Genomic DNA, 26,679 nt, shown 5'->3' on the forward strand with positions numbered 1-26,679 from the left:
TAACATTTTATGTAAAATGATGACCTCAATCAATCTGTAATGGAATTTATCCACAGGTAATTTTAATTGATCACTCGGTGTACCTGCACATGGGTGCTCACTCAGGTTTGACCTCTCTACCCTTAATCCTCTTATGTAATTGACTGGTTGGCCAGGTATAATTAACAACTTCATAGCTAACATAACACCTATCATCATATTTTCGCTGTCACCTTAAATATATGCATCTATGCATTGTTAATATAACTTCTCTTAAGGGGGATCAAAATACTATAGGGGGGGGGGGTCATTTTCTGATGGCCAGAAAAATTATCTGGATCCTTTTCTGATAGGGGATCCAAATATGATAAGACAGGGGCAATGCAAAACTAAGGATCAAGATAAACCTTCACATGAATGATCCATCAAGTACATCTTGAGAAATGATGATCATAAAATATTACTGTCAAAATCCAATATGGCCACCTGACAGTCACTCTGCTTTTTTGTATGATTTGTGATTAAATTGGACACAGCTTGGGACCAAGTGGAACTTGCATATGAAATTTAAAAAGGATTCATCTTACACTCAAGTATTAGCCATAACAAGAATTGTAAAGGACAAATGGATGACAGACCCTGGACCATGGATGAATTGAAGGACGATTTGAATGGCCTGTCATCTGATGATGGTAGTAATACCACGCAAAGGGTCCATACATTGTTATATAGTGACCAAACAGCTGGTGACAACCAGTTTTATGGTCACTCCCAAGCTGGTCATTACGCATTAAAGATGTTACATATAATTTCGTTTATATTCTACTGATGCTTTTGCGTTCTGCTACTTCTATTTCGCTGGAGAAACGTCATGAAATATTGGTTAAAATACTGTACATCCTGTTAAATCCGCTGTATTTATATTATAAATCCGGTAACTAGTTATACCGATATCATGTAACCCAAGTGTCCCAACACAAACAATCGCTGGCCAAAGAACTTTTAAAGGATGTTGATGTGTGATTTATGTTACTGCGACTTCGTTTCTCTAACTTTACAGTATGTTAACATTATGTATGTGGATTGGAAAAAATAAGGATCATCGATCTCGATTCTCGATAAGCTCTATGACGTTGACCGTGTGGCCTTTCTTCGTCAAAGACATATCCTCAAATAACAATAGAATGTATACGTTTAACATTTAAAGCAGTCAATGATATTAAAACTGTTATTGATGACGCATGAGAAACAAATTAACCTGGTGATTCTGCTGAGGCTCCACAACTGTGGACCTCTCTTCGTGTACATACCACTTCTGCAACGATCTTTTTAAAAGCGTCAACAAGTGACAAGAAGCGTACGTTTCGTAAAGCGTCTTTAGAAGAGAGAGCTTGGACAGGGTAAGATTAATTACCGGAGGGGACTGAAATAATCAGAGCGTCACAAAACTATGTAACAACATACACCACAAAAATAAAAAAAAAAAAGAATAAAAAATGAAATCCTGTTTCTGGTTTCTTCACAAAAATAATTAGGGACCTTAGATTTGTTTAATATGCTTGCTAGCTTTTTGACACTAACTATAAGCACTACATATGGCTGACAGATATACGTACCATTGTGTCTGGTATGTTTAGTGTTGCCTGTATGTAGATAATTGTCTAGTCCGAAGAGTTCTGACCAACTATCCATGATGTTATTGCTGTCTTGATCGGCCGATAGCCAACGTTAACTCGTCTGTCAATTAATTAAAAAAATACCTTGCTATGACTGGTAGACCTTATAGTCGTTTTTTTTTAATTTATTGTTTTTTTTACCGTTTTTTCTAAATATCTATAAAATTTCATCAATTCATGTATTCGCTTTAACAATTTAACTATTTAACTCCAAATTACACTTTGTGACGTTGTCGGTGTTGTCAGGGAACACTGCCGGGTATCCTTTTTTGAAGGTTCGTGTATATGTCTGCATGGTTGTACCAGGGACGTATACGTCCCTATACGTCCCTGGTTATACATTGCAAGTTGTAATCATAAATAATGTATACCCAACAATTTCCGCTAGTTTGTAATTTTCCTTTCTGTTAAGAATATTTTGTTTTACTTTACTTTTTTTTGTGTTGAAAAAAAACTTTTTTCTAACTTTCTTTTGTTAACGACCTTGTGTACAAGTACACAACTGACGCAAATGTCTATTCCACACAGAACCTAAATGAACAAAAATAAATCGCGCGAATTTTAGCACGTGCATTCCTTAAATCCTCAATGCTGTTTTTGATATTCTAGATTTTTGAGAACTGAAATTCTGATTCTTAGTGGACAAAAACACATCGAACTGTAAATCCTGTGTCAGGGTGGAATTTAATTGACAGTCTGACTAGAGTCACAGAATAATGAACAGAAAAAATGGGAACGCTAAATAAGGTAACTTGTCCTACCCAATAATTATATAATCTGTTCAGGGGAAATTGTTAGGTTTATTTATCAGAACTCAACCTTTGTCCATATCATACACTGACAGAGGCATTTTTATAATTATTTATTTCACGGTGACTAAATAGTATTTACGTTAATTAAGCAAAAGGCCCTAGGCCTGTCCACCTGGGTCGAAGCTTATGTTTGTTTTGTCTTCTTAGCTGCAATAAGCTAAAACCGAGAAATTTTACGGTTGAGTGCAGGTGCGGCATACAAGTAGTCACCCTCTGAAAAAAAATCGCCGATTAAGAAAATATAGAAAACAAAATCAATCAATTGAAAATATCAGATTTTTATAAAGTTTAGATATATGTATATATAAAATTTAAGATTAATTAGATTTTTATTCGCGAAATGTTGATTATTTTTTCATTTTTCTAGTACGCGTATCGGGCCGGGTACAACGTACACAATTTTCACCCACCATCTTTGATTTCTTAGCTGAAGTTATAGAAATTGATCTGCAATAGTAATGATAGCATCGGTAGCAAATCGATATGTCATATTTAAGCGAACAGAAATTCAAGCATGTACTTGATGGAAATGCTTGTAATTATCTGAAGGAAATTTCAATATATACCGGATGGAAAGTCAAGAGTGTACTTGAAGGAAGTTCCAGCGAGAACCTGAAGTAAATTTCAGCATGTTCTTGACAAAAATTCCTGCATGGACCCGACGAATATTCAAGAATTTACTTGACGGAAATGATAGCATGTTACTGAATAAAATTCTAGCATGGGAATTCCAGTATACAATGTATACCCGAAGGAAATTCTTACATGTACCTGACAAAAATCCGGCATAAATAGGAATTTCCAGGATGTTCCTAAGCAAAATTCCAGTATGAAATTGAAGGAAATTCCTGCATGGAAATTCAAACATGTACTTGAAGGAAATCTTAAAATGTATCTGAGGGACATTCCAGCACGGACTTAATGGAGATTCCAGCAGGTTCCTGGCGAAAATTCAAGTATGAATCTGAAGGAAATTCAAGCGCAGGAATTTCAACATGTACTTGAAGAAAATCTCAAAATGTAACTGACGGGAATTCCAGCGTGTACCTATAGAAATTTCCAGCATGTAACTGAAGGAGCTTCCAGCATGTATCTGAGGGACATTTCAGCTTGCTCCTGAGGGAAATTCCAGCGTGTACCGGAGAGAAATTCCAGCATGATTCTAACGAAAAATCCACCATGGACCCGACGAATATTCAAGCATGTGCATGACGGAAATTCCAGCATGTAATTGAATGGAATTCCAGCATGTAACTGAATGAAATTCCAGCATATATATGAAGGAAATTTCAGCATGTTACTGACGGATACTCCAGAATGTACATGTAAGAAAATTCCTGCATGTACCTTGGGGAACTTAGTATATGAGTGAAAATCCAGCATGTTTCTGAAGAAAAAATCCAGCATATACCTGAAATTCCAGCGTGATTTTGACGAAAATTCATTCATATACCTGACGGAAATACCAACATGTACCTGACGGAAATTCCAGCATGAGCCTGAAGGGAATTTCAGCATGAAGCCGAATGAACTTCCGGCTTAACTTGACGAAAATTCCGGCATGTATCTAAAGGAAATTCAAGCATGTACTTGAGGGAAATTTCAGCAAGTTCCTGACAAAAAATTGAGCGTGTAACTGGCAAATATTCAGTCATATGCTTGACAGGAATTCCGGCATCTTGACGGATATTCTAGAATCGATCTGCCAAAAATTCAAGCATGAACCTGAAGGAAATTCCAGCATGTTCCTGACGGAAATTCCGTCATGTACCCGACGGATATGAGGGAAATTTCAGCATGTTCTGACGGAAATTCCGTCATGTACCCAACGGATATGAGGGAAATTCCAGCATGTTCCTGACGGAAATTCCTTCATGTACCCGACGGATATGAGGGAAATTCCAGCATGTTTTTAAGGAAAATATAATCTTCTACTTGACGGTGGTTGGTGATAAATAAATTGCAACCCTGTTGTGATGGATTTTCTCCCATAAGTCATCTTAAATTCAATAATGTTCTGATCATCAAGTGAGTAAGATGATTGTGAAATCTCTTCCACAAAAATCTAACTTCGTAAGGTAATCAGTTGAAATGTAACCATTTTTTATAGGAACAGAATTACTAGTTGTACCACAGAGCATTGAAAATATTCTATTGAATAACACCTTACTTTAACATAACATTTAACATCTTATCACACGGCTTTCTCAATATGATTTTGATATCGACCATTAAAAAACGTTTCCATGTCTGTTACCAGATATTTGTTTTGTCTTGTTTTGATAGCTTCTTCGGCAATTTCAGCTCCATTCAAGAAAAGAGCCTTAGAATGAGTACGGAAATATGTTTATCTGTCAGATATCTGAACAAGTTATAAAATATAAACGAATAATTACACTTGCGTTTTCTATATGTAGCTTACCAACAACAATGTATTCAAAAAATGACCATTTCAACTTCAGCCCGAACCAGATTATATCAAGAGTCACTCAACCTCTTGGTGCATGATTGTATTCTCGTCTCATCGCCTCTACATATGAGATGAACGTGTTAACATGAAACAGTTTGTAGCCCAAATGGTTTTGTTCATTATCAAAGTCTATGTATTTACACATGCTCATCTGGGAAATTTCTCTCTGCTAATCAATATGTCAGCTATCTGAATTTGGGGTTTTTAATGGCGTCATTGTAAAGCATAACAGGGCATATGATTGAAAATAGACTTGCTGTAGCTGTGTATTTAGGAGGCTAGACGTAAATAATAGATGGTTTGAAAAGGTTTGCAGCAATGATTCCTAAAATTCTAGCTCCGTAGGAAGTTTGTAGAAAATGCTGTAAACGTGTTTGAATTAGCACAATCAAATTTGAGCGCATTGTTGCGTTTTTACTAAAATTAGCGCCTTGATGATTATGCGCATCTAAAATATTTGCTATGTAAATAACCAACAGAAGTTGCAATTAGCCCAATTATATTTTAATGCAATACTTTAAGCGTTAAAAGCGCTAAACTAAAATCATGGCTAAAATATGTTCGTTTATATTATCAGTACTGCATAAAACTCTAAATTAAAAGAAGAAATAAAAAAGTGAAATATCTACACGCACATCAAATGTTTACGAATGTTTATCAAATCAAATGCAAATGTCAAGAATTGTTCAACATTTACACAAAAATAGATACTCAATATTGTCAGGGAGAGTCCCAAATGTAAACTCTAATAAATTGATACTCAATGTTGTCCCGGAGGGTCCCAAATGTACACACCAGCTGTCGGACAACCACATTTATGTAACACATATGTACTATAGTACATAATATTGCTTGTTCAGAATAACATGTCTTTAATATTGTCACTTTTCCCGTGCTAATACATTACCATGATATCAGACAACTTACTACCTAGAGCGTTATTTTTCAATCTGACATATTGAACATGTCATGACTTGCTTCATAATGACAATTAAGCGACAATAGAGACATACAAGCGAAAAGCACCTTGAAATACAAACTTAGTTAAATAAAATAGAGCCAAACAATGGGTTAAACATTTAATTGTTTCATCCTTATAGGACTCATCAGCGATACTGAGAGCTTTAATTTTGATGCCTAGATGGTTGGGGAGAATCCAAAGTAATCGAAAGAAAATAAAAAAAAACTCGATAACGAGATGCACTAACGCCAGAAGACCGGTAACAGTTAGAAATCAGGTACAACGTCGTACTGTCGTGTATAGCAGTTAGAAGTCAAGTACAACGTCGTACTGTCGTGTATAGCAGTTAGAAATCAGGTACAACGTAGTACTGTCGTGTATAGCAGTTAGAAGTCAGGTACAGCGTCGTACTGTCGTGTATAGCAGTTAGAAATCAGGTACAACGTAGTACTGTCGTGTATAGCAGTTAGAAGTCAGGTACAACGTAGTACTGTCGTGTATAGCAGTTAGAAGTCAGGTACAGCGTAGTACTGTCGTGTAGAACAGGTACAGCGTCGTACTGTCGTGTATAGCAATTAGAAGTCAGGTACAACGTAGTGACGTCGTGTGTAGCAGTTAGAAGTCAGGTACAACGTAGTACTGTCATGTATAGCAGTTAGAAGTCAGGTACAACGTAGTACTGTCATGTATAGCAGTTAGAAGTCAGGTACAACGTAGTACTGTCGTGTATAGCAGTTAGAAGTCAGGTACAGCGTCGTACTGTCGTGTATAGCAGTTAGAAGTCAGGTACAACACAGTGACGTCGTGTATAGCAGTTAGAAGTCAGGTACAACGTAGTGACGTCGTGTATAGCAGTTAGAAGTCAGGTACAACGTAGTGACGTCGTGTATAGCAGTTAGAAGTCAGGTACAACGTAGTACTGTCATGTATAGCAGTTAGAAGTCAGGTACAGCGTAGTAACGTCGTGTGTAGCAGTTAGAAGTCAGGTACATCGTCGTACTGTCGTGTATAGCAGTTAGAAGTCAGGTACAACTTAGTACTGTCATGTATAGCAGTTAGAAGTCAGGTACAGCGTAGTACTGTCGTGTATAGCAGTTAGAAGTCAGGTAGAACGTAGTACTGTCGTGTATAGCAGTTAGAAGTCAGGTACAACGTAGTACTGTCGTGTATAGCAGTTAAAAGTCAGGTACAGCGTAGTACTGTCGTGTATAGCAGTTAGAAGTCAGGTACAACGTAGTACTGTCGTGTATAGCAGTTAGAAGTCAGGTACAGCGTAGTTCTGTCGTGTATAGCAGTTAGAAGTCAGGTACAACGTAGTACTGTCATGTATAGCAGTTAGAAGTCAGGTACAACGTAGTACTGTCGTGTATAGCAGTTAGAAGTCAGGTACAACACAGTTACGTCGTGTATAGCAGTTAGAAGTCAGATACAACGCAGTAACGTCATGTATCGTAGTTAGAAGTCATGTATTTAACCATTGAACGTCTGTCAGATTGCATTTATTGTCAATATGACGTCATTCTATTTATCTGTCACCCAGATTGCATTCATATTGACAATAAATGCAATCTGACAGACGTTCAATGGTTATATTTACATTTTTGTCATTTTTTTATTTTTAGAATTAATTGAAATTCAAATTTCCCTCTCAATCGTTAGTGTTGCGATGTTGATGGAACAGCCATATTGACGACGACAAAAAATAGTGCGTGGAAAAACAACAGTAAAACAATGACAGATTGATAAAACAATAAAGTTTGAAACTTTATTAGCTGACGAAATGAATATGCTTAACACTTTCAACAATTACTATTTAATATCAGTACTTAAATCCAGAGAATTAAAATTTCACTACGCAGGTGTAAACCGTAGGCCTACCGTGCCGGTCCATTCATTCAGAAAAAATGGCGGCGTCACGTCACTTCGAGTTAAAAGTGAAAGAACAGCCTGAAAATGATGAGCCGGCGAAGAAACTTGGTGTAGCCGTATTGGTTTGGACATTTACATTCATGTTTTGTCTGAGTGAGTTTAAAGGAAGAGGATTATCGCTTGCAGAAAGGGACTCCGATGAAACACATACTACGGTTTGTGAGGAAACTGCTTGTGGGGATCTCGAAACTGTCGCTGCGTGATCAGTAACTGGGGATCGCGAAACTCTCGCTGTGTGATCGGTAACTGGAAGTGTCAGGGTAGACAACGATGCACTGAGTGACTTAATCTGTGTTGTCGAAGCTGTGCGGTTATAGGACCGAAGCGAACTTTCAGATTGATGGGAGCTCATGAACATGATGTGTCTAGCCTGAAATCCTTGATCATTCAGGTATTCGATACTATTTGTATTTAGCCTACCACAGAAAATATTAATGCGCACTCTCTGAACTGCATCTACAATACTGTGAATGCAGTCCAGATTAATATAGACATAATGGGCGACCACAGAGCAAAATGTAAATATAATGTAGTGACGACGTGTATAGCAGTTAGAAGTCAGGTACAGCGTAGTGCTGTCTTTTATAGCAGTTAGAAGTCAGGCACAACGTAGTGACGTCGTGTGTAGCAGTTAGAAGTCAGGTACAGCGTAGTGCTGTCTTGTATTAACAGTTAAAAGTCATATACAACACAGTTACGTCGTGTATAGCAGTTAGAAGTCAGCTACAACGCAGTAACGTCATGTATATCAGTTAGAAGTCAGGTACAACGTAATACTGTCATGTATAGCAGTTAGAAGTCAGGTACAGCGTAGTAACGTCGTGTGTAGCAGTTAGTAGTCAGTTACAACACAGTAACGTCGTGTATATCAGTAAGAAGTCAGGTACAGCGTAGTAACGTCGTGTGTAGCAGTTAGAAGTCAGTTACAACACAGTAACGTCGTGTATAGCAGTTAGAAGTCAGGTACAACGTAGTGACGTCGTGTATAGCAGTTATAAGTCAGGTACAGCGTATTACTGTCGTGTATAGCAGTTAGAAGTCAGGTGCAGCGTAGTTACGTCGTGTATAGCAGTTAGAAGTCAGGTACAACGTAGTACTGTCGTGTATAGCAGTTAGAAGTCAGTTACAACGTAGTACTGTCTTGTATAGCAGTTAGAAGTCAGGTACAACGTCGTACTGTCGTGTATAGCAGTTAGAAGTCAGGAACAGCGTAGTACTGTCGTGTATAGCAGTTAGAAGTCAGGTACAACGTAGTACTGTCGTGTATAGCAGTTAGAAGTCAGGTACAACGTAGTACTGTCGTGTATAGCAGTTAGAAGTCAGGTACAACGTAGTACTGTCATTTATAGCAGTTAGAAGTCAGGAACAGCGTAGTAACGTCGTGTGTAGCAGTTAGAAGTCAGTTACAACACAGTAACGTCGTGTATAGCAGTTTGAAGTCAGGTACAACGTAGTATTGTCGTGTATAGCAGTTAGAAGTCAGGTACAACGTAGTACTGTCGTGTATAGCAGTTAGAGGTCGGGTATAACGTAGTACTGTCGTGTATAGCAGTTAGAAGTCAGGTACAACGTAGTACTGTCGTGTATAGCAATTACAAGTCAGATACAACGCAGTAACGTCATGTATCGTAGTTAGAAGTCAGGTACAGCGTAGTAACGTCGTGTGTAGCAGTTAGAAGGCAGATACAACACAGTTCCGTCATTTATAGCAGTTAGAAGTCAGGTACAACGCAGTAACGTCGTGTATAGCAGTTAGAAGTCAGGTACAAAGTAGTATTGTCCGGTACTATGCCATTCACTACTGAACTTAAGTTGCAGTTCAAGTAAATATTTTGAAAGAATGAAGAAAGTCTATATGACTAAGTTACTATTAAGACTATGATTTTACATCTTTCGTGTCCTTAGTTTGATTGAACTGGAGTTTTGTATGCAGTTTTCAAGGATAACGAAAAATAAAAGAGCGCGTATATTTTGAAGTTGGCATACAAATCTCCAATACTGTAATAGTTGTAAAATACGCAAAACTAGTAAATGTTAAATAACATATTGATATTTTCAGCTAAAATTTCGTGTCACCAAAGTGGTGTAACTTCTATATGAGAAAAACCTTTTTGTGTAATATGTATTTATATGCTATCCCGGTATAAAATAAATCATGGAAATACCAACATGACAACAAAGTCATGATAATTAAGTTGATTATAGAAATATATGTTTGCTCCCCTTCTGTACCTCATTGTTGTTATAATATCAGATACAATCTTCTGGTGTACACATGATCTACGTCTGAAAAAACAAGGACACAGGCCATCACAGCATTGGTACGGTTAAGGGCGTACATCCGTTCGAATACGATCACATCATTTTGCGAGAGCATGGCAAAGAAGTTTGATTTGTTTTGCAAAATCCTGATCACTCGTTTTACAACCAGGTCATACAGATATCCGAGTCTCTTGACTGGGAACGTGAATTGCCATTAATCAATATATACTGTTACAACAACCTCTTAAGTATATATATGTTATACTAATTAGAGTAAATAAACACATACCTATACTCAAGAGGTTATCAGTGTTTTACTTAACATAAAATTATACACTCTAAAAATCCGGTATGAAATTATTCAGTTAATTTACTTCAGTCAAGACGCCATGATGAACTAATACACTGGGTCAAAGCTTTTTTTTATTTTGACATTTCTTTTAATCATTTTGGACTTTCCTTATTCGCCTCCTAGGCTTCAAAATATAGGCCCTCAGCATCACTGACAAAACATCGAAGGACAGTTATATTATGCAGTTGAACACTTTGTTTGGCTCTGCTACATCCTATTAATTCTTTTATTGAAAAATTATATTCACGTTCACAGGCACTCGAGGCCAGAATATTATTTTTTAAACATTGATTTTTGTTTTAGCACTCATAACTGACGTTATTTAAACGAAATATCAGCAGAATTCAAGTTTATGTGCCGGTTGACAAATCCGAGGTCCACGGTCATTAAAAATACACAAGGCAAGCAACTCCAGATTTTAAAAAATCGACCCCTCGCTTGGAAACTGGCTCAAAAAAAGTAGTTATGATAAGTTCCTTGTAAAACAATATGTATCCGTAGGTAGTGTGTATATTTACCTTTTATTTGGTGCATAACATTACAGGCAACGAGAAATTCACAATACGTACATGAGATTAACATCTCAATAACCGGAGATTTTATCGTCCATGTAATTATCTTTGACGGAAGTAACATGCCATTTCAAGGGCGGTCACTCCGACTTTTTGGGAGAGGAGTTCCGGATAGCACTATACCAGTGAACAGGTAAGAAAGGTTCCGATGTCATTACGCGCGTAACTTCAAAATATATATTTTTATTTCTACAAATACATTTGCGGGGATGGAAAAATAATGGCTGGGCAAAGAAAGTCCACATTTGCCAACTCGGATACAATATCATGGTAAGGGATTATACAGAATGCATCAACTTTCAATCAAGCTGGCGGTAATGAGAATTTTTTTTCAAAAAAAAAAAATAGAAAAAAAATCATGCAGATAATGAAAAAGGGCGCAATTTATGAAAAATATCGTGGGGGAAATATATTAACTTAGAAATTGGAAATTAAATGATTTTTTCCATAGTGATTTTTGTCAAGTTATTGAGAATATTTGAAAAGAAATACATATTACTTATTAACCAAGAGGCCCAAAGGGCTTGTATTGCTACAGGTACGTATGTTTTGTGAATTTCTTTTTGGTTATCAGAAGATGTTATTTAAGGGTTTATCCATGACCTTGAATATAATGTGTTATGCACCAAATAAAAGGTAAATATACACACTACCTACGGATACATATTGTTTTACAAGGAACTTATCATAACTACTTTTTTTAATTTCCCAGTTAATATATTTTCCAAGCGCCCTTTTTTCATTATCTGCATGATTTTTTTTCTATTTTTTTTTTTTGGTCGCCATTTTTTAAAATCCCTTCATGATATTGGAGTTGCTTGCCTTGCCATTATTTTTCCAGTCCCCAAAATTTGTAGTATTTTATATATGACCGTGGACCTCGGATTTGTCAACCGGCACATAAAACTTGTTAATTCTGCTGTGAATATTTCTGTAATGTTATGCACCAAATAAAAGGTAAATATACACACTACCTACATACAAGGAACTTATCAGTAACTATGCCAGTGCTAAAAAACAATGTTTAAAAAATAATAAAAATCTAGATACATGTATGTTAAAAAACATGAAATCCAAATATTATTTTTCAACTGAAGCAATCATGTATTCGGCTGAAAAATCTTCATCGATTTATGCTTTTGAAAACCTCCATTCAGGAAAGTTCTTTCCGTTTTTTAAAGTTAGATGTAACTCATTAATTACATAATGTATCACTGATAGCATTACAGTTTGACAGATTCATCGTTTTGTATCTGTCAACATCAGTAAAAGATGTAACAAGATATCAGTCATGGTTTGAATACAACAGGTTGATTTTAACTTACCCCCTCAGTTTTGGGTATCATTTATATGATAAAATAATTCCAGCATAAGCTTAACAATGCACTTCGGTCTTAAAAATATGATTTTGTTGAATTCAATTAAAGATAACTAAAACAACGAAAAAAGTTATCGACATGAAATCAGAATCTGAATTCTAATTTAATTTTGATAAAATGAGGGCAAAATATAGACAAAAATGTACACGGAGGCCATTGAAAAGATTAAGAAAAGACTATTTTAATTCAATATTGATGAAATGAGGGCAAAATATAGAAAAAAATAAAATCATGGAGATCATTGAGAAGTTGAATCTTACGTTTTATTTATTTATCATTGATTTATGAAGTATGTACAATGTACTATTTTTGTAAAAAGAAATTCTCCGAAAAGATTACACATTGTTTATGTAAAAGCCAATTTCCTAGTAATGTCCCAGGAAGAATTTTGACCACTTCAAGGTGCTTGTGTCTGTATCACTCACTTGTTGACGCAGGACTTTACCCAGTGCATAGCGACTTGTGTTGTCAGTGCAATGAAACACGAACATGACATGGGTACTGTGACAGTGACTGAACTCTTCATCAATATTGATTGAAAAAAGGCTCATGCGTTTGGTTTCCTTTAAAATATAAGGTATGTTGTAATCTTTTGATAATTGTTAATGCCATCAGTGTTTGTCATGTTTATTAGTTTTTTCATATTTACATTTCTGATGTGTATCCTCTGTTTGGTCTTACCAACAAAATTGATGTTAACACTTCTACTAAAAATGTAAGTACATGTATTTTTTCCACTATGATCATCACGCTTTTCCATGTAATATCCCAAGGAAATTGTTAGGCTTTTTGAAATAAACTATATACTGATACCAACAAGAAATAAAAAGACAAAACTATAAATCATTTTAAAATTGAATTTAAATCAAGGTAAGAAAATTATGTACTTATGACAAGATGAATTCACTTGCAAATAAATTCACATTTGTCTATCAACCTCTCATTTCATAGGGAGAGAATGGGGAACTAAAATACTATCCTGTCCAGTTGCATTGCGGTGTCAAAATGTTCTTGACGGCCGTTGTGTGGTTTAACTGTTGCTGTAAATATAGAAAAAATAACGAAGTATACTCTGAGAATATCTATAGTCGATATAACAGCCGAAGATGACGTTTGGGCAAATCTCAAATAATGTGATTAAAATAATAATAATAAAAATGACTTGCCACGATATACACAATATTCTTATAAGGGCCAAAGTGCAGAAAGCAAATCTGGTGTATGTTAACAACACGATATCATCAGCAAAAACATACCCCAAAAATATATATTGTAGATAATAATGTTCTATATAATGATTTAGATATGTCTATATGTGTATTGCATATTTAAAGGATATTTTAATGTATATGTTCGTTATACACTATGAGTATATTTTATATACAATTAGTGAAAAATTGAAATTTTATATACTATTTAATTTCACTGATTTCTGATTTGACTGAAATTAGATCACATGTCTTATTCCAGGAATTCGGGTTTTGTTTTCATGTATCCTATCGTGGTAACATCTGGGAAACGTTTTCATACCTTATTTGTTTTCAAATCATTCTTTCTTTCTCTAAAGCAAGCCTCACTCAATTTTCGGCAAACTATAGTTTTGTGTTATATCAACCAGTGTTTCAGATTTTGTGTTATACGTCAGTTGCATGAAGTATCTATCTATAATTTGTCATTATTTTTTTTATCTAATTGTCCTTGATGTAATTCAGATAATATACGTGCTTCTTGTGGTTATAATACGACAAGATATTTCAAAACAGATTTTTTTTCACAAAATGAGAAATTCGCCGTCTGAATGTTGAAAAACATTTGCAGCACTTCGGCTTAGTGTATTAGAATACAGCCTATAAGGAGGCCATACAGAATATGAAGTGTCTTCTCGTGTTACTTCCGTTCATCATATTGTCATCTGGTAAGTATATAAATATCTGTAAAACAAACATTTACAATCACCACAATCATTTTTTTATCTAAATGTTTCTTTGAAAGACTGTTCAATATAAAATCATGTATATTATAATTCCATAGTCTATACAAATTGGATGAAAACATTAGGCAGTTAAGCTTACTTTGTTAAGAAAGACACGACGGTCGAGTACACTGGGTTAAAATCTGTATATCTGATGTTTTTTCTCTTAATTACACTATTATACACAAAGTCACAAAAATACACTAGAGACCGCGAAACATATGTTTATTTATCGACATGTTTCAAAATGGGCTCCATTCTGTTTCAAGTTTTAAAATTTCATTTATACTTAATCAAACAATGTTGTTGTCTCAACAGCATTCAAAAGTGATATATTTGTCTTGTTCAGATAATATCCTGATTTGTTTAGGTACCAGAGTGCGTCTTCGTGGTACCGACAGCACTTCATATCAAGGAAGAGTAGAGATTTACTACAATGGTACATGGGGTACAGTCTGTGACGATTTCTTTGACAACGATGACGCAGAAGTGATATGTCGAATGTTGGGTTTTCGGTATGATACGCATGCGCATTATTTTTACTTTATTATTCTGATAAAATCGTCATTGAAAAATTGGGAATAATTCCATTAGTAATTTTCTTTATTACAAGCACGTTGCTATATGGGCATTTTCATAAATAGCAAAGCCTTTAATCTTCATATTTCAATATTCGTATGACTTAAGGAAAGCTATGGTAAAACGTTCCTTTCATCTCACAAATCGTTTACATTGACCCAAATGTTTTAATTCGGAAATGTTTCAATTTAATTTTGTTATCATTCGATTTGTGTTGAATATCAGAATAGACGTTTTCCAAATTAATTAACAAAAGTAATGCGTCACAGAATTCTCAACTCATAATTAGTTACAACGAGTACTTAATACTAATTACGATAGGCAACGTGCTCTATGACACCATACCGATCGGAGAGAACAACCGGTCTTTGTTGACCTGGTTGTGTCCCTTTGGTAAGATATTTAACTCTGGTTGATATGAATAGCATGCGACGGGCCTCCCATGTATTGGTAATGGTATTTCGAACAAGGTTATCTTGACGTGATAATCTTGTCAAATTATAGGTGAAGTAATCATATATATTCAAAAACACAATTATTTATATCAGAACTGTCTTAAAGTGTACCCTGAGAGGTCAGCTATGTTGACCTTGAAAACAGTTCTGCACATAAAATACACTATGCCGAAAACGCGAATGCCGTGGAATGTTCCGTTACTGAGAAATTGCGACTTTTCTGAAAAACACACCTTTGGCTGAGAGGCGTTGACCTCGTTTTCGGGCACCCAAACCTGTGACGTCATAAGTTCAACGCTTTTGTTGATGCAGCCATATTGTCTTTACTGTGCTACATGTGATTGTGATCTATTTTGGGATTTTCCGTGGTAATTTCTTTGTTTATTTACGTGAAAGTACTTCACATCTTCGCAATATCTAAGGTAGTGAACGAGGGGTCGGTGAATTAGCGCTTAAATCCGCTAAAATGGCTTCCTATCGAGAAGGGAAGCGGTGTGTATGGTTGTCCTAACACTAACACGGATGGGGTGTCGATGCATGACGTCGATAAATAAAACTGATTGTTGATTAAATAAAAGTATATTTGTTAGGTTGATATTTTGTTATTAATTCTACAACTAAACATTTTAATTGATAGGCTAGCCTATGACTTGGGCGGTCATGGGAATATTATTCCTTCGTAATCGTGAACGCCTAATACTCGGAGAAGGCCTAGTCGTGAATCAAGGGGTCCAACCTAAACCGTTACACCATACAAATGTTTGATATGTAATATATTAGTCAAATAAGTAGGAAAACCGATCTCGATACCAGTTTTGACTGTCAAAACACTGAGGTTTTTTTCACATTTATTTTTACAGGACTGGGTTATATTGTGAATTCGTTGCACGAATATAAAGATAAATTCCTCTAGATCCGAAACGCAATATTGATGTGATAAGGAACGTTCTCTGTAAGCAGACAAAACACTTATTTTACTCACCGCTGTGTCGTGAAATGGATGGTCGCCGCCATTTTGGTTGTGACCGGTCGTAAAAATAACAATAAGATCACCAATCTTGATTTGAAAACACAGTTCACAGTGTAGAGATGTCATCTAAACTCATAATCACACCTGTGCCAGGTTAGGTAATTGGCAACTCTGTGGCTGGAAAAAACAATTGTGACACCTGTGAGGCGACACGCCTGTCGGCTAACACCAGACGCGTACCAGTGCTAGGGTAAAAACCAGTCAAATAATTGTTTAAACTTCTAAAACATCAAATTTTTATTATTAACACAGCGGAGGGTGTTATAATTGGTTGTTGACACCCTATCTATATATATCCATAATGCTATGGAAAGAAAAATTCCCCTCGGACGAAACTTCTTCGGTAAGAAAATTCCCGACACCTCGTGAATGTATGCATAGTCTTGCACAAACGCGATTTCCCGACGTCATAAATTGTTGATCGAGACTTGAAGATAGTAAAAATAGTCCAAAACCACACCCAATTTTATTTTGTTTCCTTGAAACGACGATTCACTGTTCGACTACTTTCACGACTACTGGTGAGACCCAGTGAAGTACGTGCCAATCTATGTTGCCCAAGCGATCGTCACTTTTCGAAGGGTCATTTTCCTCCTCACTGGATACATCGTCTTGTAATTCCAGTTCAAATCGGTAGGGCTGAATTCCGTCTTCAGACATATCATTCACACCATAATCAGACTCCTCAAAACTCATACTCAAATCGCTCTCAGTTGCGGTGTCGTTGTCACTGTCAGTCATTTTGACTGCCATTTCTGTTGAACTTATGACGTCACGAGTAGAAGAGCCTCGATTCCGCGGAAATGACGATTCGGCTGATTAGGTCTGGGCTGACAGGTGAAAATCGACAACTTTGAGCTTTAATAACTCGACACTGGGGCGACGGATTTTGACGGGGTTTTCATTATTATTATTTTTACGGCATTCTTAACATTATATCTAAATATAAAATTACTCTCAGGGTACACTTTAATAGGTACCCACATCAGAACTTTATCAGTTAAAATATTTGTTTAAACTTGAGCTTTACTTCATGTTCATTGCGATGTAATGGAAAATATGCACAAGTAGCAACAGTCCCAGACACACAATTGCCTTCCTTGCATGCAAAGGATTTACCAATGTTATACCGATGAAGTAAAGATTATTTTACAAAAGAGACACAAGTGAATAGCACATTTTAATAATTTAGAGTTAGAAAAATAAAACCGAACATTGAATAAAACTGCATCCTACAGCTGTTTCATCCTTCTAGGACTCGTCAGTGGTGCTAAGGGCCTAGATTTTGATGCCATGTAGGCGACTGAAGAAAATCCAAGGAAAAGTTCAAATCTAGACAGGGAGGCGCTGCCGACCAATAATTAAATAAATTTCGTGTTCATCATATATCAGATAATTTTGAACTAAAATTAACTACTATTTGAATGAAATAAAACGTGGTATGCAGGTAACAGCAAAAAGTTTTTCTTTCTCAGTCTCATTTTGATGTATAAATGTGTTTTATATTGTCTTGTGTAAAATGCACGATGTTTAGTGCAATTACTGATGGATCATTATGTATTTGAGAGACGGTATTGCTCCCGTTTGAATATGAATTACAAAAAAATAACAGACGTACTTCGATAATAGTCTATAAATAACGAACATTAAATAATGATTCCTAAATAAAGAATTTTAATTTACGTTGCTTCAGATTTTCTTGATATATTGTACTTTTGTAAGTTTAAAGATTTTTTTCTTATCTTTTTTTCTTTTGAAGGAAAGGCGGGAAGGCATTCAAGAACGCACGTTTTGGCAAAGGGAGTGGGCAAATATGGCTAGATAATGTCAATTGTTCCCTACACAGTATACTACGTGACATATCGGAGTGTACACATGACGGCTGGGGAATTCATAACTGTAATCACGGTGAAGACGCTGGAGTTTCGTGTAATTTCCTGGGTAGGTAACAAAATAGCTCCAATATATATTCAGGGAGATCATAAAAATAGTAGCTTAACGTTGGTGAAATGCGAATATTTAAGTATTCTTTGCAGGTCTGTTTTATAATTCCAATGACAAATCATTCCATATAGCATAATCGATTATGCCAAGTATACAATGAAGAAAAAAACAACAGGAAATACTAAGATGTTATGTTATTTTCATTCATTTACATATTTAGATAAATACATTTCAATACCTTGTGTCTTTTACATTAGATATTCGTCTTACAAATGGAACAAGTGATAACAACGGGCGAGTGGAGGTCTATCATGGCGAGTCCTGGGGCACAATATGTGACGATGGCTGGAATACTGATGCTTCGAGGGTTGTTTGTCGTCAGCTTGGATACAGGTAAAGTAGTAGTTGTATGACGTAACAATGTGACTCACTCTGTCAATTGATTTCATCTTTCAAGACGGGATTCCACTCTGTTAATAACACCTTTCAGTATAAATTAAGTCATTGATTTACATACTGTCATGGCTATCCGACACATTCTAGTATCAGTAAGATCATTAAATTTGAAAATTATGATTATATGATAATTTTTTACCCAGCACTCACACAGTTAACATTATCTTCCGATACAACGAATACATACAATAATGTAAAGCTAAAATACCAAATATTTTTCTATTTAGACAAACCGTTATGTCTTCCTTTGTTTGTATTTTCATTACTATTGTTTACCTGGCATATCTAATGGATAAATAGAATGTTAAATGGAGAATACCTGCTATTTCATAATTTTCTTCGTTTACAAGTAACAAATTTTGTAATTCAAACATATAGATTACATTATAGGATTCTGTTACTACATAACTGATCTTTGTGAGGATGTGAACCTTTCGAAAATCAGGCAATCGGAAAATATATATAAAAAAACAAAACAAATAAATAAAGAAAATATATAAATAAATAGATAAATAAAATAGAAAATGCCAATATGTCAACATGACAGTAATCCAAACTCAAATGTAACAAGCAAATTCATGGAATTTCTATTCCCCGCTTTCGAAACATTTTAGGGGTTAGGAGTAAACATGTCATAGTGATATGTAGAATGATATATTCTCTTGAGCTATTATGTATTGCCAAAAAAAGATGTAAAGGACTATATAAAGTAGATTTTGATATTGGACATATCAAATATTAACCAATAAAGTGAACTAATTGAAGAAAACTTGCATACTAGTAACTATAAGAGTGCCAAGCAGATCCATGGTCTTCAGCAGGTATAGTAGTCCACATAATATGATCAGTATAGGGGACTGGATAATATTTGTGGGACTTCAAGTTACATCTAAATCAGATTATATTTAGGAAAGTTAGAGAACAAAAACTGACCGACCAAGAAATGAAATGATACCTAATTAGTATGCATAGATATTAACAGATGATGCTGATTGCTGAACTCAGTCTTATGTACCCTAATATGCATCTGCTGACCAAGTTTCATCTAAATCGGATTATATTTAGGGACGTTGGAGCACGGAAATGAACCGACCAATGAAATCAAAGGATACCTCATTAGTATGCATAATTATTAACAGACGACACTGATAGTCAAACGCAGTCTTAATGACCCCAAGATGCATTTGCTGGCAGTTTCACACAACTTGGATGATATTTAGGGAAGTTAGAACAAACGAAAGTGTGACAGACAGACAGACAGACAGACAGACAGACGGACGGACGGCCGGACGAACCCAAATTGATATCCAAAAGCAAAATTCGTAAAATAAAATTACATTGCGACTCAAGTTAAAAAGTAAAGTAGAATAAGACGAGGTGGCATGGACGACAACCACTTTCAAATCTTGTTCAGTCCATATAAGCAATGTCGCGTTCTAGATGCAACAAATAAAGATGTTAAGTTTATGGATAACGGTCAGAAATATTATTAAACACTTCGAGGTAATGATGTCATACGTTGTTGTTTTTTTTTTTTAATTAGGAACCAGTTATATTATAACGGAAGTGGGACTTATGGAAATGGGAAAGGACGTATCTTAATGGATGATGTTAACTGTTCCCTTGGGTACATACCAGAAAAGATATGGAACTGCAGCTTTATAGGCTGGGGTGTGGGAAATTGTAGACACAGTGAAGATATTGGAGTGAAATGCGTGGAAAACAGTGCGTCATCATTTTCTTTCATTTAAGACTGGAAATGAAATAGAATATTGATATAGTCAACCCTATGTAGGTATCTGGGAACTCTATACCTTAGTGTAGAATATCCATTATCACACATACCTACATATGGATGACTATTTGTATCTCACCGCTTTCACGAATATTTGATTAAGCGTCTGCAGTACTGAATATATAAACTAAAACCATATTTGAACAAATAAGAAATAAAAAAAGCTGCGGTATACCGAAAGAACACTGCAAACTTTTTCATAAGAATTTCTGTTATGGTTTGTTTTGTTCATAACATGGAGTCAGACGGTATCAAATTTCGGACTTTAAAACATCCATGCGGGAAAGAGTTATTTCGAATTGGCGGCTCAGTTTATTCAGTAAAAAATGAAAAGTGTCACAACTTTTTTGCTCCAATCATACTAAAATGTTGTCTGTCATCGGTCAACGTTAAAGGATTAAATGCCACATTATATCGCATTCAAGGCAGAAAATATTAAGGTGTCATATATATACCGGCCTTGCTAATTTTCTTTGTATTTTCCACGTGTGTGGTACATGATACATTTGTGTCGGTGGAGAGTTAAGTAGCTGGAATTGTTCAATTAATTTGTTCTTCAAACAGGCAAATATGTAGCGTTACTCTAAAGCATAGGTTTGGTATTGACATCCTATAAAAATAAATACTAAAAATAACTACACTGATTTCATGAAACGGACATCGCAATTTAATACGAATTGGAATCAGCGATTTCGAAATTATAGGAAATTCAATATAACTTCACTAAAAAAAAAAAAATAAAATAAAATAAAAAAAATATGGTATATTGCCATATCTTTGAATATCAGATTACTGAACTCGATTTAACAATTTAATATTTATAATTGCCAGCTTTGCAAGACAACTATATGTCATATGTTTGGTAGCTGCAGAGTTTACGTCGCATTTTGTTTTTTCTTCCATGTTCCCAGCTGTAAAACTGATAGGTGGGAGAACATTTAACAGAGGACGAGTGGAGATTCTTCAAAATGGCGAATGGGGAACAATTTGTGATAACGGTTTTGGAGTGGAAGAAGCACGGACTATTTGTAACATGCTCGGATACAAGTATGTTTAATATCACTGTGTTTATCGTTCGTGAAATAACGTGTTATTGTGGAAACAAAAGTATCAATTGTTATCACTATCAATGAACACAAACTAAGAAAAAAACTCCATATCGTTCAAGTATCTTACTTACGGTAGGTAATGAAAGACAAACAACAGAATTATTCCCGTTATTTTATGTTTTGTGATTGAAGCTAATGATTCTTCGCCGAGTAGGAACCACCACTCAATTGATAAAATATATACATGCATGTAACTAGGAAATGTCGATAAACTATTTATGGAAATGACTAAGTGGGCTGTCACAATTTTTATATTGTTTCATTTTCCAGGAAGTATGAACATAAAATTCTTCCTGAAGTCAGCCTACAGCTGAAAATTGGGAGTGTGCTTACTAGCACAGTCTGTAATATAATAGTTCACTTTGACAACGTATTCTTTCAAGCAGGGAGGGTGTAGCCATTGATACACAGACTTGTTGATGATATAGCAAACAAATAATATTGTACTTTGATAAGAATATCTATCAACTGATATAGACAACAATTTCAAAAGAGGAAATGCAGGATATAGTCTTATGATGATACATCGTCCCTGAATAGTCAGTGTTGTTAATTATTCAATCAATCCTTGTCTTGAAAGACGATGTGATTGTGATTTTTCCATTACAATATGTAATATATTATAACCGAATCATGAAGATTGAATAAGCATGTAACAACTTGAAACCCCAAAGTAAATTGTAATATCGTGATCAATGACCTCTTTGAATCAAAATATATATTTAATGAGTGCAACTTTCTCTATGTTTGGAAACTGAATTGCGAAAAAGAGACATATTGAAAATCACACTTATTGTAAGTCCGCATCTTTTTCCTGTGAAAGAAATTTTAATCTTTACATTAGAATTTAGCAAAAAGTTAAAAGAAAATAGAACCGAATATTTTTCAGTTATATATACTGATATTTTCTTTTATTCATAATCTTTGTTTCTTATTATCGTTTTTCCCATAATTAAAATCTCTGACGGCGTTTTCTTAGTGTTTTGATATCTATAAAAAAGACATTACGTAGAAAGAAAAAAATGACGTTAGGCAGAAAGCACTTGAAGTTTGTTATTATGTTTAAGGAACGGACATCCGTATTCATTCTTCGACCCTAGTAATGGATCAATTTACGTCGACAACCTTGAATGTCCAGCAAGGCACTATAGATCTAGACAGCCTTTAAAACTTGGAGATATGATATGCGCCTTTGATGGATGGGGTCTTCACAGTTGTAGCCATCAGGAAGATGTCGGTGTTTGGTGTGGCTCACGAAGTAATACTGTTTAAAATCACAATTATTTGCAAAAATGTCTTAAGTTGCGTAATTGAATCGTTGCTAAAGGTTAATATTCTACACTATGGACTTGTGGTTTCGACATTACACTGATTTCTTTTCTGATACAACCTGATTCAGCATTTGACGTGTGTTATATTTGTAAGTTAATTACAAATGAAACATACTATTAAATGATCGGTCTTTTGATATGGTTAAATGCTGCTGGTAGACAAATATTGCCGTAACTCTGTTTTAAATGGTTTTATGAACAATGTCACTACTCATGTAGGAACAAATCTACGCAATTGACCTTCGTACATATATAGCAAACAATCAGTATTCGAAAATGTACCTTATATATTAGATTATTGAACCGCTCCTACACAAATACACTTTGACATTTGTTTCGTCTGCTTTATGGAGCCTCCTGCATCTTTAAAAGACGAAAGAGATATGCAAATATGATGTAGTTTTATTTATCATTTTGCTAAACTGCACATAATGCATCTAAATCTCACAAGCGTTTCTTTGTTTTAAATGGACTACTGCATCATGTTCTGATAAGCAATCTGTTCTTTGAAATCATAATTATTATCTTATTTTATGTTCTTTTTCTTTCGACATTCTTATGAGAAAAGAAAATTATTTTTTACTTTTAGGAAAGGAAATTGGCATCGTTGAAGGGAAAGCAAATTCGGGCAGAATCAAAGTCTATGATGGTAATGCGTTCGGAACACTTTGTAAAGCATCTCAAGATCCCTCTACCGCTGACACCCTCTGTAGATTCCTTGGATATGTGTATGTATAAAGGTTTCATGTTTGTTTTTTCTCGATAAAAGGTCTTTCCGTGCGTATCGTTATCGAGTTTGACTTGGGGGTGATTTTCTTGAGAAGGTGTTTTTTTTCTGAGGGGGAATGTTATGTTAGAGTGTTTTGTTTTCTTAAGACGTGGTGATAGAATCAAGCATGACTGACATCAAAAATATTTCAGAAGTTGCAACAATGAGAATTGATAAAAGGCGTTATACAAACACACACCACCACAACAACACACACACACACACACACACACACACACACACACACACACACACATTTATATATATAATTTATGGGGCGTGTTGACGATTTTGGTGACTATTTGACCATATTCAAAATTATATTCTTTCAGTAGACATATTTTTTGCATTTAACTAGTATCTTTTCTATCAAATTCCTTTTTATTGTAACTACACATACATTTAACATTTTTTACTATAAATTTTGTTATTTTTAATCAATCAATTCCTCATTAGAATGTGGCCGAGGAGTACCGGTAGACTTCTTTCCTCGGAGTGTGACGTGCAATTGTTTTCGTTGCGATCACATGTGCGCTCAGTATCTAGAGTGCAAAACATACTTAGATTTCTGTAAAACACTTTTGATATTTTAATCACCACTATTACTTAATTGATCATATATCTATCCCAGTCATACGCATCCAACGAACATTTGTTTGTTAGGATCCAGAGCCAATATTGGACCATGACGTCGATACCACTTACCAGATTTTATATTTTTACTTGTTTATTGGAGGGAGGTATTGTACTGTGGACGTCTTAATCGATCTTTTAGTTTGATTGTTTACAATAAGGAACAATTATTTTTCAAAAGCTTGTCAGTATAGATAAGTTCAAAATGATTGTATAAGTGTGTTTCAAAACTTTGTAAATAAGCTTGCGTTCATAGTAATATATATTGCCATTAAAGTAAAGGAAAGTTAAAGATATTCTTTTCTCAAGATATGGTGGCGTCCTGATCTCGAATCCTGATCGAACATCATCTAGTATGTCAGTTGTCATGGACTTAAGTTGTGAGGGACACGAGAGTTATATTTCCCGTTGTAACGGAACATGGGTATCCCAGCGATGTCCAGAAGGGCAGGACACCTGGATAAACTGCATCAATTGTAAGATTTTAAAGTGTTTTTTGTTTTGTTTGTTTGTTTTTTTTAGGGGGGGGGATGGGGGGGGGTGGGGATCAGTAGTGTTATTTATTGTTGTTTATTTGTACTTTAAATCAATACTGCATGATTTACGCAAATACAAAATTGATTGCTTTACGTTTATACAAAACTACTTTCTCAAAGAAAATTTTCTGCTGTACATTTAAGCAAAACCGCTGAATTTAACCACCAATTCAAATTCCACCTGCTTTACACTTGGTTTAAGACTACAAAACTTGACGTGAAACAAAAGTTTGATGCTTTTTCGAAGTATATATTATCTATCCTGACGAACTGCTTAAATAAAGTAAGTATTGAATTACAACTACGGTAAGCTAGTACAGAAACATGTTAAGTATTTGGGAGTTATATGAACAAAATCTTGCATATATAACCTATTTGGACCATCAAGCTTAGAGAATGAATGCGTTCATATGGGTTGGTGGAAACGCTTTGTAATATATTTATCACATTTTTTCTATACTCTATATATATATGTTTATATAAATGTCAACCCTGTTCTTCTAAGTATTGTTTTCATTTATTTCACTTTTTAGTTCCATAATACAATTGTAATCATGAATAAATTGTATTGGTCACGGTTATAGGAAATATTACAGGCTTATTTATTTTGATTTGTTTCGATTTTGTTTGCGTTTTGTATCTGAAGCCTTATTCAACATGTTCGCATGTCATTTAACTTATCAGCCAATGTGCTCGAAGGTACACAATTGAAAAAGGATAGAAGTTTTAAGAATATCTATTAAAACATATCGAATTATGTTAGTTGAACCGATTTAACGTGATTAAATTTGACCAGCAGATAGCAAGATTTAAAGGTATATTTCCGCAAAATAGATTGATCCAATAAGAAATTCAGTTATACCAACTGCTGAGGACCTCATGGCAAAAATTTGAATCCCATAGTGCGGCATGTTTGTGCTTGCTTGTATGCATGTTTGGGATGGCGGGGAATGAATGAATAAACAAGTTTTGCGTTACCCCAACTAACGCTTTTTTCTGCTTTTGTCCATAGCATGCGAAGACGGTAGATACGGTCATCAGTGTTCTGAGTTATGTCACTGTGCGCCACCCGGATGTGACATTGGTTCAGGAAATTGCAGGAATGAGGGATGTTTACCGGGATGGCAGGGCCTATCTTGTTCAGATGGTAATGACCGTAACCTACATTAATCCTATATCTTAATTATTGTTTCTTCAACCCTTAAACCATTCAACCTAGGAACAGCCTACAAGCTAACCATTATAAAATCCCAAGCATGTTATAAGATGTTTAAAACTGTCCTACCAAAGAAATATCGATATTGATATATAAGACGTCACTCGATGATGTCCAATATTCACGATAATTGTCTTTTTTTTTTAGATATATGCGTTGGAATATATAATGTTGGTGAAAAAGATGTTCATTATTATGTATTTTTTTAATATCGTCTCATTTTGATGGTTGAGACTGGGAACCACTCTAGTCCCGTCTTTTTATTCTAATCCATGATGGTTAGCCATTTGTTGACCATTTCTCAAAACGATAATCATTAATCTCTGATTACTTTTTTCTTTAACATATCCTGTTATGCGGCGTTATGACAAAAATAATGAATCAGTAGCAGTAAAGTCATGGTTCTGCATTAGATCTATAGTGACGAATGCCCTCTTTATCAGGTCAAAAGATATTTTTTAC

At 35.1% G+C, this 26,679-nt stretch overlaps 1 protein-coding gene across 1 annotated transcript; it reads left to right on the forward strand.

Annotated features, from left to right (window-relative positions):
• Positions 1-14,258: 14,258 nt before the first annotated feature.
• On the forward strand, positions 14,259-22,915 carry LOC132544967 (deleted in malignant brain tumors 1 protein-like). Its single transcript, XM_060208630.1, has 8 exons — positions 14,259-14,307; positions 14,735-14,879; positions 18,188-18,369; positions 18,630-18,765; positions 20,372-20,553; positions 21,535-21,670; positions 22,800-22,869; positions 22,910-22,915. The coding sequence occupies exons 1-8, from the start codon at positions 14,262-14,264 to the stop codon at positions 22,913-22,915; spliced, it is 903 nt and encodes a 300-aa protein (XP_060064613.1). The 5' UTR covers positions 14,259-14,261.
• Positions 22,916-26,679: the final 3,764 nt, after the last annotated feature.

The sequence above is a fragment of the Ylistrum balloti genome, unplaced genomic scaffold (genome assembly GCF_031769215.1).
Source record: "Ylistrum balloti isolate Yb309-2 unplaced genomic scaffold, AGI_CSIRO_Ybal_v1 Utg369816, whole genome shotgun sequence".
NCBI lineage: Eukaryota > Metazoa > Mollusca > Bivalvia > Pectinida > Pectinidae > Ylistrum > Ylistrum balloti.